The sequence below is a fragment of the Cydia splendana genome, chromosome 22 (genome assembly GCF_910591565.1).
Source record: "Cydia splendana chromosome 22, ilCydSple1.2, whole genome shotgun sequence".
NCBI lineage: Eukaryota > Metazoa > Arthropoda > Insecta > Lepidoptera > Tortricidae > Cydia > Cydia splendana.
In genome coordinates, this window is record NC_085981.1 from 11,990,958 (window position 1) to 12,007,946 (window position 16,989).

At 37.5% G+C, this 16,989-nt stretch overlaps 2 protein-coding genes across 2 annotated transcripts in view; one reads left to right on the forward strand and one right to left on the reverse strand.

Annotated features, from left to right (window-relative positions):
* The first annotated feature begins 885 nt into the window (after positions 1–885).
* LOC134801544 (piggyBac transposable element-derived protein 3-like) lies at positions 886–5,485 on the forward strand. Its single transcript, XM_063774140.1, has 2 exons — positions 886–1,122; positions 4,075–5,485. Exons 1-2 carry the CDS (start codon positions 1,017–1,019, stop codon positions 5,448–5,450), a joined length of 1,482 nt encoding a protein of 493 aa, XP_063630210.1. The 5' UTR covers positions 886–1,016; the 3' UTR covers positions 5,451–5,485.
* A 4,371-nt stretch (positions 5,486–9,856) lies between these two features.
* LOC134801431 (lysine-specific demethylase 5) overlaps positions 9,857–16,989 on the reverse strand; it is a 56,443-nt gene continuing 49,310 nt past the window's right edge. The window contains exon 31 of the mRNA XM_063773986.1: positions 9,857–16,744. Coding sequence (XP_063630056.1) covers positions 16,575–16,744 — 170 coding nt within the window. The 3' untranslated portion in view covers positions 9,857–16,574. The remainder of the gene's footprint in view (positions 16,745–16,989) is intronic.

Here is a 16,989-nt window from a genome sequence, read left to right on the forward strand (position 1 = left end):
GTACGCCCTAGCCCTGTCGCTCATCTCATTTGGTCCGATAATCATGCTGCTAAAAGGGTTTGGCATGAGTTTTTACAACCGGCCGCCTGCCTGACGTTAACCCTCCTTGGGAATCCCTAGTTGACTTAGGTGACTGTCATTTTACTCCTTAAGTCGCCTTTTACGACATCCATGGATAAGCACGGAGTGGGCTATGGGCTATTCTTAAGCCGGCAACCACACGGCATTTATATTTATAGCCTATGACTCATAAATTATGAGATATATAGGTTCAAAGAGTTGGATAGGTTCCTTTCAACAAAAAGCGTCCTACCATGACTCTAGGATATACCTGGATCTGGCATGAGTGGTGGGGGTAACTGACAGAACGGGATAGTCTTATGTATCATTCAGTAGGAGTAGCAGCGAAAGAGCTATTATTGTTTGTCCTTGTCACAGTCTCACGTTTTATTTGTTCCCCACCTTTTTTTAGTATGGATACTGGTGGGCAACAAATGAACTTGACCAATCACAGTGTCGCATTTGCGTATGTTTTGTCCCTCACGGAGGCACGCGTATACCACTTCTATACGATCCTACCTTCTATGCGTCCTACAAAGGATGTAGATAACCCATCTCACTCACTCATAAATCTCAGCAGCCCAGGGCTGTAACCGCGAAAATCGAAGTTCGCAAATTGCGGGCATTTTTCTCTGTCACTCTTATTACGCCTTCATTGGAGTAAAAGAGAAAGATCCCCGCAATTTGCGAATATCGGTTTTCGCTGTAGCCCCTCAGTAGTTTGTGGAGCCCTTATCTAGCGCAAGGTTCAACATGCTCTGCGTGCAAACACTTGGCGTAAATCCGTCCGACTGCACTAGTGGTAGATTTTGTAGTTTTGTGCTGGTCATATTAAAAACGTCATTACAATTCAATAATTTCAAAGTTTTTCGCAACTTCCAAAGCAAAGCTAGTTTGGTTGTTTATTTGATATAATATCAACTTACACATAATTTTCAACTTGCTGACTTCGAAAAATGGATGCAGCGAGTGTGAAGGCGGAACCCTCGAATGAGGAAACGCAGGAGGTCGAAAACGAAGACGAGATCGCGCCAAAGCCCGCAGAACCGCATAACGGCCATGGTAAGTCGCAAGTCGCTTGTGTATTTCTGATTATCAAATCCAAACGGACTCGTATTCAATCGTGTTAATATAATCCGCCCGCGCACGATCGTTCGCGCTCCCAGTCGGTACAAAAAGGGAGGGTACATTTCTGTTGATTTCAGCCTTTGGTCCGTTTTCATAACTATGGTTTTCGTAACTGGCTGCCAAAGAAGATTTATTTTTCCTGTTTCATAATTAATTATCAAACAAGAATTCACTTTCTGCTTTCGTAATCGAGTATTTTTTCTTCGTTCGTAATTAATTATCAAAACGTATTACTTTTTCTTTTTTCATAATTGGACATTTTCGTGTGATACACTTAGTACCTTTTCGTGTAAAACGACACAAAATAACTACCGGGCACTGCGTTGAGATTATTGCTCCATTTATGTATTAGATTAGACTAAGAAGAATTATTACGAAGTGAAAATTAAATTTTTTGTTAAAGGAAGTTAGGTCATATTTTTCTTTTATTTTACTGTTACTAAGGGTACTCTGTTTTAACAAGCTTTTGTTTCTATACAAATCTAGAAAATTAAAGTAGATGATTTACAATATTCGTATTTTTATTTTCTCTAATTTACTGTAGGGATATCTATGTAGGTACTTTTATTGTATCTAAGTTTTTTTTAATCAAAATTGGTACAGAAAGAGCCTGGATGTTGCTCTCTTCTCTTTTGTAGTCAATTTACCCAGTCAGTCACTCACAGGGTAAATTGGCAACAAAAGGGAAACTTAACTTCCAAAAAATATATCGAAGTTAATAACGAAACTCGATTACTAAAAGAGTAATAAATTCTTGTTTGATAACTAATTACGAAGCAGCGAAAAGTAATTCATATTTCGTAGCCAATCCAGGCGAAAACAGAAAAAAAATCTTATTTCATAACCAGTTACGAAACTCGATTACGAAACCAGAAAGTAAATTCTTGTTTGATAATTAATTATGAAATAGGAAAAATTAATCTTCTTTGGCAGCCAGTTACGAAAACCATAGTTATGAAAATGGACCAAAGGGATTTCAGCGCCACATGACGGCGCGCTGTATCCTCCTGACCCGCGTCCTACACAAAGTACGTAGGCCTAAAAAACGTTTTTACTGTCATTTTTGAGAGTTAATATTATGCTGGCAAAATGTAAACGCAGTTGTCAGGAGGGTTTTTTATCAACCCTTAGTCATATTTTAAAAGTTGAATTAGATAGAGAAACAAATAAGCCTGAGTGCTCACTCAATACTAGATAAAACTTTTTTTAAGCAAGATTTCAAAAACTTATTTAAGGAGTGCTCCAAAAAAAAAAGTAGCAGCACATTATGTGGATTTTTCATTTTATTTTGTAATAATTTGTAAGCAGTTCATGATACTATTCTTTACAATTAAACACAGTCGTATTTAATATAAAAGGGTGAATTAGAGTTTTCGCGTTTTATATTACATCTCTCATGACCAAGGCTCGGAACCGGTTTTTTTGGAAAACCCGAAATAGCGCCATATTTTTTATTATTTTATGCTTTTTACGTAGGACTGAATCATGTATTTAGGTAACAACTTCGTATTATTAGATTGTCCCATTAAAAATGGAATAATGAACCAAAGAACGAAAAAGAACGTAATAATACCGGTATTTTTTGTATGAAGAAAAAACCGGTTCCGAGCCTTGCTCATGACACTTTTTGAACAGTGTCTTTTGAAGGAAATTATAAGGTATTTCTTATACACATCGTTTTTTCTATAAGTTTGATAAGCAAATTAATACATTATTAAATTAATTTTCGTTCTATATAAAACTTTTTTTATTTGACTTCACGTTGAGGTAGTTTCATGGAATTTCTACTTTTGTATATTTGCCATTTTTACAGAGATTTGTCTTCCATAGAAAAACCTGTCATAGATTAGATTGGATTGGAGAGACTTCCGAACTACCCAAGCTAAATTACAGTTTATTGGAATAGCTTATTTGTTAGATGATGTTCTTAAAAGCATAAAAAAAGTTATGAAAGTGGAACTTCATTTGTGGCATTATAGAAAACGGCCAACAAATATTATCAAATTGTACTGTTCAAAAAGTTACAAAGTACATTGCAATAAAAATGAGAAAACTCAAACAATCTCATATTTATCGATATTATTTTATTTTATAGTATAATATTAACTAAATTACAAAAAAAAATAAACTGCTTCATAATTAGCAAAAAAATATACCATATAATTCACAGCTACTTTTTTACTGGACCACTCCTTATGATAAGATAAGTATGTACTTGCCTCGGCCCGGCCGCGTTGTCTCAGTCGACGCACGACACTTCTGCTTCTCCAATTTATAGGCGAATAGGATTCGCGTATAAATTGGCTTGAACATTACCTCTGATGTTTTGAAATGACATTTTCCCTGTGGTCTCGTAGAATGACTGGCTAAAGTTGACATATACATCTCGCGCAGTTTAAAGATGTAGTCGAAACGTCGGAGGTAATATTCAAGCTAAGTTATAACAAAGTTGTCATGGTCATGACATAAGTTCACATTAAAAAACTCATTTTTGTTTATCCCCAGCGTGACATTCATTTTCATCATCATCATCATTTTAAGATTTTTAAGAGCCTGGATCTTTTTGGTGTAGTTGGTGTAGTGTAACCGACACCAACAATTCCGTTCTTTTCTCTGCCACTGCATTGAGCTCCTGGTCGTGATATGTCACTGTTTTGACTTTCTCTTTAACTAGGCCATGAAACGCACATCTCGGTCTTCCTCTGCGTCTCCTTTTTTTTTCTCTATTCAATTATAATTTTTATAAGTGCCGTAACAGTTGCCCCAACATATTTCCCCTTCTGTTTTCAATTGTTCTCAACAGAGATCTCTTCTCACCTACCAAAAATACCTGTACCGTGTTTATTCTTATTCATTTTAATGACGCATATTTTCCTTTTATTTCAGATTCTTGGACCGAACTAGATTCGTCAGACGGTTCAGACATCTCCGACTTCTTCGATTCAGAAACGGACTCGGAGCCGGAGTGGGACAGTGAATCAGAGTCTGATGATGAAGAACCATCACCTCCTGTGTCTTCGGCCTCAACAGCTTCGTCAGAAGTGTGGAGCGACGACGCGCGAACTGCCAACGTGTGTATGTTCCAATTGCAACCCGGACTTAAGGAAATTGCACAATCCCCAGTAGATTTTCTAAACTTGATGTTCCAAAAACCGTTGTTTGAAAGTCTAGTAAAAAATATTAACCAGCACGGAACAAAACTGCTGAACGAAAACCGCATACGACAATGGAATGATGTGACAATAAAAGAGTTCCGCATCTTTTTAGGATTATTACTGAACGTCGGAACTATAAACACGAACGTAGCGGCAGACTTCTGGAAACAAGATCGAGGCATATACCTTCCTAAAAATTATATGACTGAAAAGAGATTTTCGATCATACTTAAATGTCTCAATTTCGCGGAAGAGATCTCTGAGAAAAAAAACAGAATGTCCAAAGTGTCTTTAATAGTCAATTACTTTAACAATGTGATGAAAAATGTGGTCACCCCTGAAAAGATACTGTGCATAGATGAGTCTATGGGACCGTTTTATGAAAATTTATATTTATTGACAGATCAACACAGTCTTGTGCATAAATTATTAATATACAAAGGCATAGATCAGGATGAGTTAGAAGAAATGACGAAACGTGAGCGTGATGAGCTTATACATACTCGCGCTAACGATGCGGTGAAAAATTTGCTCGAAGACAAACTTGATGTCGGACATTCTTTGTTCATGGACAGTGATTACAACTCTTTAGGACTCGCAAAGTTCTTAGTGGCACGAAACACACATGTAACTGGCACCTTGAAACGCAAACGAGAAGGAAACCCACCAGAAATAATCGAGAAAGAATTGAATATGAATATAGACGATAAAATTACTAAATACAACCCGGATGGTATCAGTGTTATGATATGGAAAGAGAGTGTTGGTCACCATGTTGTAATAATATCTTCAGAGCACGGCAGCGAATGGCGAGAACACGTCAACAAATATAACAAATCTGTTAAAAAGCCAGCATGTGTTTGGGAATTCAAAAAATACAGGGATGGCGTAAGAACACACGACGAAATGATGGCCGACTATTATTATTTGCCGGAGAAATTGGCGTGGCACAAGAGAGTGGGGATTCATATATTGCAGATGTTGTTTCTGAATGCGTACAATTTGTACAAAAGGTACGGGGAGAAGCCTCCGCTTAAAAGGTTGCTGAAGTTCAGGCAGGTTGTGATAGGTTATCTTCTATCAGGTGGTGATTCAGATTCAGTTTAATTTTTCACGACAATGTTTTATTTTTGTTATAAAATTTGGAATAAGATGTTAAGTTTTTGAAAACAGGTAAAAATTCGAAACACTGTTTTCCTCTGTTATTAGTATAAAGCCGGGATTCCACCAGTGCGGCACTGTGCGTCATAAGCATTTTTGTACTGAGTATGCTTGTGCCGCACAGTGCCGCACACTGGTGGAATCCCGCCTTAAGAGTAACGAAGTTGATGTTTTTAAACTTTTTGATAGTAAAAATAAGTTCTAATACGTTATAAGGAAACATTTTTCTTATAATTACAATTTTTGGGTAAAAATGTTTAATTAAAAATACACGCGGTACGCGTTTGAGAGATTTATTTTTGTTTGATTTATGAATGTTTAAGGCCCCTCGCCCACGGCGACTTTCGGTAGCGATGCTGTCGCGCGTTCCGTAAACGCGCGACAGCATCGCTAGTCGCATTTGCAACGCGCTACAGAAGCGATGCCAACGCGCTACAGCATCGCTACTAACGCGCTACAGCATCGCTACTAACGCGCTACAGCATCGCTACTAACGCGCTACAGCATCGCGACTGTATCGATGCAAACGCGCGACCGTGTCGGACGACATACAAAGCTTTACTGAATCGCGTTTGCATCGCGACAGAAGCGCGACGGTATCACGTTTGCATCGCGACAGAAGCGCGACGGTATCGCGACTGGATAGTGTTATGTGGGCGAGGGCACAGCTAGCGACCGCATCGCGACTGTATCTATGCGAACGCGCGACAGCATCGCTACTGCATCGCTACAAAAAGTCGCCGTGGGCGAGGGGCCTAATAATAATTTTGAAAAGAGAGTAATTTTCAGTTCATTTGGCAAATAAACGTCAATTCTTAATATTTATACTTGTTTTATTTTTACAAACTGATAATACAGTAAAATTATACATTTAGCGTTTGCGTCAAATCCGGTAGTTCTGATTTTTTGCAGACTTATAAGATGTTGGCCCAATGAATAATCCAAGTCGGTGACCTCGAGCGCCGAACGCAACTTTGTCAAAAATCGAAAAACCTGCGAAAATTTCGGTTTTTGTTTAGTTTTGGGCGATTGTAACCCTAAAGGACTAGTTTTTGATAGTACCTTCCTTAAACGTTTTTAAAGAAGACTAAATTTGCTACTATACGAGATTAGAACTGTCTCTGTAGATTTAATAATTTCCGAGATAAAGTCTTTCAAAATTTAGTTTTTTTTTTTAATTGAGCTCGTAAGCTAAGTGAGTGCAGTGAGTATGCACTTTTGACTCAGGCGATGCCGCTTGGCACGATTGTTCCTAAGGTCAAACAAAGCTGATGTGGCGTGGTAGCTACGATATCGTACCGTGCCTACCCCCAAGTCAAGTGGCCAAGTCAAATCGAACCTACTTTAAGATCTCACATTTTTTTTAAATAACAGCAATTGTTATAAGTATCATAACGTTATTTTGTTAATATAAATACATATTTGGATTTTGCATAGAACTTGGCATTCATTTACATCTCCATTATTTTTGCGGCGAAGCCCACAGCCAAGCATAATTTTTGTATTGAACTTGGCTCTCCTTTTTTACATTTATGTTTTTGGTGGGATTAATATTAACGCCATTTACTCGAGAGTAGGCTGAAGGTTATGACGCCATCGCTCGAAAAGATTGCACCATACCTTTGGCCTAGTGTCGAGTAGATGGCATTAATATTTAACAAGTTAACACATATCAGTATTTCTTGGACATTTTTTATCTTATATGCTCAGAGCCAAACGGAATCTTGTCACGTCTTACGTCACTGTCAAGTCGGAGCAAACTTAGCGTGGTAGGTGTCTATTTCGGAACATATTGAATAGGGAGTAATACTGCAATGTTCTGCCGCCAGAGGCAGCACTAGCACAAACTGTACACTATAATAGAGTAACTTTATATACATAATATCCTTAAACAGTTTATTGACAAGCTTTCACAGATTATTTATTAGGAATAAATATGACATTGGTGCATCAAGGCGGTTTGTTTACAGTTTGTACCAGTGGCGCCCCCTACACAGAGTTTTGCGTATTATACTGGAAATGAAAAACATAGGTATTTTTCTATAATTTTCTATATTATTTGGTACATGATATTAGTCTATCGTCCAACCATAGGGAGCTATAGGCGCCGCCGGTGACTAAACTTTAAAATACAAATATGGCGGCGCTTCCGGCCAGTATAGTTGCACGATAGACGACATCCACTTAACTACTGTACAACATAAGGTTTAGACTGTTTTTTTGACAGTCAATCCTAACGTAGAACGTAAAATCTATAGTATTTCGTGTTGGCTAATCCACTTAAAGAACAATTCCATAGAATGGTTCACAGCAAAACATTGTATCGAATAACAACTTCTTTAGGAAGTAACTTCTTTTAAAACCATCTTGGAAGTTCAATAAATTATCGACTCCATCTTTAATAGCAATAAGGCTGCGTTTCCACCAGAGATATAGAATAGAATCACTTAATTTGTTTTCGTCGCTGAGCGTGTAGTGATTCTATTGGTTCTTAACAAACACATCCCTCGCTACGCATCCTCGCACATATCTGTGGAAACGCAGCCTAAACGGCGTTTACAATGCTTAGATAACCTACTTCCTCCCCCTACTTAACATACTTCTACTCGTAGAGCTTTTTTCGCGTTAGACCCGTCTATAAATGTGAGTTAATATGTGTTCAAAACGCGAAAGTTTTAAATATTATATACTTCTAGAGAATAGTCATTCAGAGATGTATTTTCTATTATTGTACTTGTAAATCTATTGATCATAAAAATAGTCTATATAATCTTTTTGAAGGTTGAATCTTGAGATTTGATATGGTTGTAACGACTTTTTCATATGGTCAATGAGTTATTATTATATGGTTGTTTTCTTGAAATAAATCAGCCAAAACGTAATACGGAAAACACTTATGTATGTGATCATTGCCTATTTATATTTAAATTCATTTCTATAGAGCTATCTAACGCAGAATTGACCGTCAGAAAAACAAGTCTTACATACATCCCCAGAAGCTTAACTAAAATGGCGTAAAAAAGCACGCTACAAATACAGATCCATACATAGCTCGGACACAAAAACAGCACATTCAGAAACTGATATTGATATAAATTGATCTGTTTCTCAATGTGCCTCTAGTTAATAAATAGACTATCGGGAGAACGCACTAAAGCCCAACCTTGGTATTTCCAAAAATGTATCTACGAATGTATGATAGTACTTATAATAGCAATTATATAGTTTGTCATGTCACGCGTCAGTCACAACTTACATACCTGTTGAAAGTGACTGCCATGATGACAAAAACACGACATGTTACAGATTTGTATATTTTCTTTCATTCATTCGAGTCAATACATAGGCTTTGAGGGCCTACTACCGACATCGAAAATCGTTACCTGCATCTCTATCGCTCATGATTATTCGAGCGATAGAGGCAGATAGCGTTTTTAGATTTTTCGATGTTGACCCTCTGATCATGTAAGAAAATGAAATCTAATTTATGTTCATTCGACTAAGGGCTGATTTAGACGGCGCGCGAACTCGCATGCGATTTTAGTTACATTGCGCTGTGGATTACGTCCAATTCATCCGACCAATCAAAACCCGCGATGGTATGAAACTCGCATGCGAGTTCTCGCATCGTCTAAATCGGGCTTAAGATGCGGACTCTCAATAGTCGGTAGATCGTCAACGATTGCGTAAAAAGGCATGAACTTATATTTATTTTAACAGCCATTCCGGTGCGACGACGTGGAAGGTAAGCCGATGGATTTTAAGAGTATTTTTCAATAATTATGAAACTACTTGGTCAACATGCAGAACATTATACGTACCCTTAAATTGTCACGTTAAAGCATTGTACGAAACTGCGAAGTCGAGCAGAGAAAGTTCAATTACCATATTAAGGCCTTTAAAAAACGTGCTAATCGACAATATGGTACCTCCTGTTATTCTTAAGGACGCGGTGTCAACGAAACACATGGCCGTACTTGGTTTCCTTTTTTAATTTGGTACCTTGACTTATTTAATGAAAGTTAATTTACGTTTTGGAATAACGCTTTTATAAAGGCCTCTGGGACTCGGGAGGATATTATCTTAGCTTCAAGTTGGTCATGCTGTTTTTTCTGTTTACATTATTTATTTAGTTGCGTTATGTTTTGCTTAGTCAAAATTAACTTTCCTACCTTGTCATAGATTTCATGTTTATATCCCTAATGTCTAGTTTCATAATAAAATCAAATTTTAAATCATATAAAAAAAAAATGAATTATATCAAGTTCATAAATACTATTTTATCCATCGCCACCATCCACATCGCGCTGTGCTAAACTAATAACAATCCAAAACATTAATACGAGACTAACTCAATGGGCAACGCAAACTTTATTTCATACGCCTCAAGGTTCAAATCTGTTTGACAATTTCATCTTCACAATCAAAATATTGGTCAAATGTCTAAAGGACCATGAATTTCATTAGACTAGGCTTGTTATGTAATGGTGGGTTTACACATTCGCACTTTAATTTCTTTTACGCCAATTTGTCTAAAAATCGAAAGTAATTTTATAATGTTGTCCAATTTTTGACGAAGTTATCAACATTATTAATTTATTACCTAGTGTAAAATAGACACTATTTTAACAGTGATAGTATCTTAGATTTACGATTATCACAATGATATATCAAAAAGTTGTGAATGATTAAATATTCTGAGATAAAATAACAAATGTGTAAAACCAGCATTAATACATGGATGATAAACAAAAAGTACTGGTCAGATATTTTATCAAGTTTCATATTCAGGCGGTATTTTTATTCTTATCGGAACAGACAATACTTTCATTTTATCATTCACGAAAACAATTACAATATTTATATATTAGGGGTCCATTTACCAAAGCCTGCTCAGTTACGCAATAATCAAAATGTTTGTCAAATAAATGTATTTATTAAACAAAAAGAAATATAGGTAATAAAAAAATTTGCTTATATTCAGTTAAGGCGCGCGGGCGCAAGCTCTTAAAACTAAGCGAACATCGCCTTAATATACATCAACTACAGTAACATTTATGTACACGTCCGTCGAAAAGTCGACCTTATGCTATAAGAACACAGTATCCCTCGTGAAAGGATTGGCCTGTACTCACTCAGATCTTAGGGCCATCACACACTAGCGTCTTCCAAGCGTCGACGTCTAGTCAGCGCTATGGAGATTGGCGTCGTTGCGTCGAGCAGCAGCCGCCATAGAATTGAGTAGACGCCGACGCTAGTGTGGGGTGGCCCTTACGATACATTCACACGGAATTAAAACCAAATATCGAACACGCATGAATACACCACAACGCGTAGTTATTAAAACTCAGTATGTCGAGTGTTACCGACCGATCCTTTTCAGTACTGCCCAATGATTTCTAAGATTGCCGCTAAAAGTAAAATATAAAGTCTAAAGACTGAAGATTCTTACGTGTTGATTCCGAATATGTTATAGCAGCATTTCCCAACGATAACTGACGGGAGATGATACAAGATCGAGACAACTGGCGTGTAATCGTGTCGGACGCCAAGACTCATTTTGGGTCGCTGCACCATTAAGTAAGTAAGGAAGTAAGTAAGCCTTTCCCAAATTATGGGTCGCGAGCGAAATTTGAGTGGGCCCAGAAACATAAGACGACATGCTGACCGATTGGGCTATTTCCATCGTATTTTCACGGAAACGGGCGAACGTATTTTGCTACTTCAGTTAGTCTCGGTACAAAAAGTACTGACTGAAGTAGCATGACAAATACGAACGTTTCCTAGAAAATACGATGGAAAATAATTATGCACTACGTCTCCGTCTGTACAACTTTTCGAGCATAATCCAAGATCCATTGAGCAATACTGGCGGCCGCCGATACACGAGTCAACATGAACACGGTATGATCTAAACTATGATGTTGGCTTGGTTTAAAAGAAATCGCTGACTTTATGTCAATAAGCGCCATTTGCACCACCTCGCTTACCCGGGGTTAACCGGTTAAACCGTTAACTCAGTATCAAATTGAACTGGTAACCATTGTAACTCCAGGTTTAACCGGTTAACCCCGGGTTATTGGGACGGTGCAAGTGGGCCTAAGTCAGTATAAAAAAAATAATTAGTACTTCTCATGTAACTACGTTCTTTATATATGAGTTAAGGTTGTTTAAAATTGATTTTACATCCTAGTGTATAAAAGTAAAATAGGCATTTTATCCTCGACGTATATAGGACCTCGTCTAGCGATTCGGACCGATAAATGACCTCGGATGAGATGGGTTGTTTGTGTATTCTATTGGCAATCACGACGGTTTTAATAAATAAAAGTATAATAATTGATCGAAGCAAAAACTGTTATCTAGATTTGTGCCAAAGAAATAATGTTGTATGTTGGTAATCATACAACACAATAAAAAACTGGACAAGTGCGACTCGCCCACCGAGGTTTCCGTACTTTTTAGTATTTGCTGTTATAGTGACAACAGAAATACATCATCTGTGAAAATGTCAACTGTCTAGTTATCACGGTTCATGAGATACAGCCTGGTGGCAGACAGACGGACAGTGGAGTCTTAGTAATAGGGTCCCGTTTTTACACTTTGGGTACGGACCCTAAAAAACAACGTTAGACTTGTCAGAAGCTTGTTGTAAAAAAGCTAGTCTAAAATTGAGCATCATCCATATAAAAGTATGTGATTGTGTGTGTGTTGACGCGTGAAGCGAGGGCATCACTATAAGGACGCTTTTAGAAACGGATTATCAAATTTAAACCTTTCCATGTAGGGAATAGAATTGAAAATCGTTAATTTGTTTCTAAGACGCGAGACAATAACTGGTCGGGACTGAATTAGAAAAATATGAATAATAAGGCCTAGAAAGCTAGTTCCAACTGTCCCATAGGCCAAGCACGTGAGGACGAAGGCTAAGCACGCGAGGCCGAAGGCCGAGCTGCGGGAGTGCAGTGCGCAGGCACTGAAGCTGAGATAGAGATGTTTTTGACTTCAGTTTTGACACCGAAACTGAGGCCAAAAACATCCCTATCTCAGTCGCTTTTTCAATAATATAGCGAAATATACTCAAAGGCAACCACAAATGTGTAGCACAAACCTTCTAGGCCTTTTTATTTTACACAAGTATATTTTATCGAAACGACACACCGCCCCCTAGCGGGTGAAATCCAAAGTACAGTAAACCGCTTCAACGAGGGCGAACATTACAAGCACGCACAAACCTCTTTTAATTTCCAAAAATGTACCAATTCCTTTAAAAAATCGTCTAGAATTGTTTTACTCTTAAAAAAATATTTACACTTCATTTTAATTTTTCTCTATCGCATGCACTTCGTGAGTGGGCGTATTTAGAATTTAATATAATGTTTTAGTAAATCCCTAAGTCCGTCCTAATAATAAAACGATAGAAGTAAGTAATTTTGAGAACAGTACTAAATTTAGGTATACTAACTTGACACATGAAAGTTTCTTGACTGTCCTGAAAATGACTTACTTCTGTCACAATTTCCATACCTTTTATAAAATCACACTCCTTGCCCTGTCTGTGTTAACTGACAGAAAAAACAGTAGATATATTTCACTATAATCAGATCTTCCATCGAATATTGATATAACATCAAAATGTCTTGGATAGGAAATAGTAACAAGAGAAATTCAAATCATCTTCATATGATGAACCTCACATTGTTCCAGTACAAATTAAAAAAATGATGATGATGATGATCATCATCATCATATCAGCCTTTTATCGCCCACTGCCGAGCTTTAGGCTTCTCTTCCACACGCCACTTATCCCGGTCCTGGGCCAATCTCATCCAGAAGTGACCCGCAATCTTCCGTATGTGGAAAAATGATAACAAGTACTTATCATCATCATATCAGCCAGAGGACGTCCACTGCTGGACATAGGCCTCCCCCAAAGAGTGCCACAATGACCGGTCTAACACACCGCAACATTGTAACAAGTACTAAATACAGAAAATGGTCATAAAAAACCGTTTCTCTGCTAAGCAACTTGATATTAAGGACCACGTCTTTTGAGCGTCAGCGTCTAGTCAGCGCTATGGGAAACGGCGTCGCTGCGCAGTTGCGCCAACGTTGCGTCGAGCGGCAGCCGTAGAGTTGACTGGACGCCGACGCTCGGGAGACGCTAGTGTGGGGTCATATGAAGATGATTTAGTTTCCCGTTTATAGTACGGACAGGAGCACGTTTAGACACGAATAAACAACATCCAATAAGTTCCAGTATATCTATGACATCGAAAGTAACACCGTTGATATTGAATTTTCTACTCGGGGATATGCTACCGGTAATATTGAACCGTATTAGATGTGTCTTGAGCCCGTCTGAGCTAACTGCACCGACTTGGCTGGGACAAAGTGTGGCAGCGCCGCTATAAACATCATTTTTTCGTAGGAATTTAATTATGGCGACACCACACTCTGTCGCTTGCCGATTCGGTGCAGAGTTAGCTTAGACGGACTCTAAGTATAGTTTACTTCGTAATTATGGTTTTGGCAAAATCGGAGTAAGGGTTTCAATTAAAATATGTCATTCATAATATTATATGAGTCTCATTGATAAAATCTATGAAGAAATTATATTTGTAAAAAAGTTTCGAACCAAAAACCGGCTCGTAAACAATGATTGTAACTTGCAGAAAAAATATTGGATATTTAACCAATCGCTTTACGTGAAATAAAAGAACATCGGTAATTTATACAAAAAAAAAAGAAATACCGGTAACGTTCCCCGTTTCTACGGACAATAAGCTCACACATATTTCGTTATTTGAACAAGATTGACACAAAACCTATTTTATCACCGTCGGGATACGGTCTAAAATTCCTTGGCGCATTCCGGGGGGAAAAGTATTTTATATACTCACAATCCAATGTAAATTTATATAGTAGTTTGTGTTACAAGGGATCAAAATTATATATTTCCGTCAAGGGCGTATATTGAATCCTGAATGAAGCGATGGATTGTACAATAGAGTCCCGCACGTAGTGAGGAATTCTAAAGTAGAATCCTGAGCGTAATGAGGGATTCAAGTGTTAACGCCCAAGACGAAATAATTTTGATACCGTGTGACACATACTGATTTTCACATCAACTATGAGGAAAATCAAAAAATCTTAGTGTTGTTATATTATTATTTAGCAATCAAATCAACAGTGTTGCCACTTTTTAATTTCTATTCTTTTTTGCCAGGCTGTACATACGATGTTCATAGTTAATTATATTAATATTTTATACTGGCAATGAAATGTCGTAGAATATAAAAGTGCCACTTTGATCCCCCCCTAGCAGGGAAGAAAAATCCATTTTCTGATTAGTTGATGTGAAAAATAATTTATAAACGTAGTCCATTGCAATTGAAGATAAATAATTTGTAATTTCTCGTATATCTCGACTGTAAGTTTTACTTTCACATAAGTTGATTCAACATACAGGTACAGTTTAAAAAGGTGTTGTATTCTATATACCGACAGATCGAATAATGCATTAGTTTGATTAATTTAGGTTACATTTAGTTATATCTGTATATGATCTTAAAGGCTTCGGCAATCTTTGTGTAGATTATTTTGAAACCAAGAGGTGTATAATCCAAAGTTTTAAGCAGATAACAAGTTTTTTCTGCGTTTTTATCATCTATTTAGGGTTCAGTGACCTCTTCATTATGTTTATAGTGTAACAGAGAAGATCATCATATCTCTTTTTAAGAGGGGGCTTATTGGAAAAAATTTAGTTTTTATATTGAATTTTTACTCTATTTCAAAGGCAAATGCTATGAAAATATCACACTGAAAACAGACTATATGTATTCAAGGGTCTGCCCTTAAAAGGTAAAAGTTTGTTTGATAGAAAACTTCACGAAAAAAACAATAATTTTAGTTGTACATCGATCGTTACCCTGCATACCATAGCATTATAATTTTAGTATAACATTGCTAGTGATATTACCGAGGGATCTGACGAGCAAAATTTGATACAGAACTGAAGTATATTTTCAGAGTAATTGATATAAAAGCCAACCCGCACGATAGTCATTTCTTGTGTCGCGAGTTTCGCGCGGCGCGCCATATCTCTTATCTCCTTCTAATTTCCTAGCTTTACGCCCCCTCTTAAATAGTCACATTAAAATGGTTGTCAAATCAGTATTCATGTTTTTAACTACATCACACGTAATTATTGACGCTATAGTTTGGTTTCTTCATAAATTGGCATTTTTGCAACAGTTAAAATTTAAACTATACGATTACGCTAAAATGATGAAAATTCGCGTATTCTAATATTATGACAGTCTTTTCATAACACTTTAAATATTGATTGCGCCACACAGTTTGTTAACCGACAATCGTTCTGTCATAAAATGTCACGATTGTCAATTTTAATCTAATATTTAAATCAGAAAACCTAATAGTTTTAGCAGCGCAATCAACATTCATTTCTTTATATAATCATGACATTTGTGCCCAACAAGACACAATACAAAACGATTACACATCAGCGTAAAATTATACTAAATTTAATTTGCCCCTTAGAGCATTTAGTAACTGGAGACGCCTTAGCTGTAATTTTCTGTACAAAACAGTCTGCCGATTTCTGCGGCGGAGGGTCACGTCAAATGTATGGCTATTTGCCTATTGGACGTAACGTACAAATAGCCATGTCAGATAAACGTCAATCCATACAAAAGTTTGCAGAATTGTGCAATGCAAGGTCTTCGGCAGAGGGGTAAGCTCTTAAAGGCGACTGCGGTTCTTAAATGCTCTAATATTTGCCCGAAAGTGACATTTTTTTAGAAAATCATCAAGTTTCTGAAAGGTTACACAAATCTACCCTTGTGACTTTTCTAATTTAATGATTTTATAAAAAACGCGTTCGAGCAAATCGCAGAAAAAATCTACCGAAGTATAATTTGTAACCGTTTACAAGATTCTGTATAATTTTACGTTATCGTCACATTGACTAAGGATTGACTTTAGACCTTTCCGAAAATTTAAAAAATCTTTGTAACCGTTTTCACTCGTGTGTCTGTCCCGGGGTGTTTACCGCTCGTCGTTGCCTTTGGCCTTGCGCGGCTTGCCGAGCTGGCGCGCGGCGCAGGCGCCGCATATGTACTCGTCGTCGTCGCGTAGGGCGGCGCGCTGGAGCCCCACGCAGTGCATGTGGAACCATTGGTCGCAGTCACCGTCGCATTGCACCCAGTCCACTTTGCCTGTGGGGGGAATATGAAGATAAAGTTCATCGCTTTCATCCAATAGCCCAGTTTATTTTAGATTCTATCAACTCTACGTGCGTCTCATGACACGTGCAAGGTATATACATACAATGTATGCCCCATGCGGCTCACTAGATGTCGAGTGTTGCGACGAACGAAAAGTCTAATGCTGAACAAATTTCAGCCATTATTGTAACCGGAGCTCTTATTTTAAATACCTTCTGCTTGTAATATAAGTTGTA

Bases quoted from the DNA above. Each gene is read 5' to 3' on its own strand.
- LOC134801544 (XM_063774140.1), top strand. From the start codon at position 1,017: ATGGATGCAGCGAGTGTGAAGGCGGAACCCTCGAATGAGGAAACGCAG. The intron at 1,123-4,074 runs GTAAGTCGCAAG...CTTTTATTTCAG, and splicing joins AGAACCGCATAACGGCCATG to ATTCTTGGACCGAACTAGAT.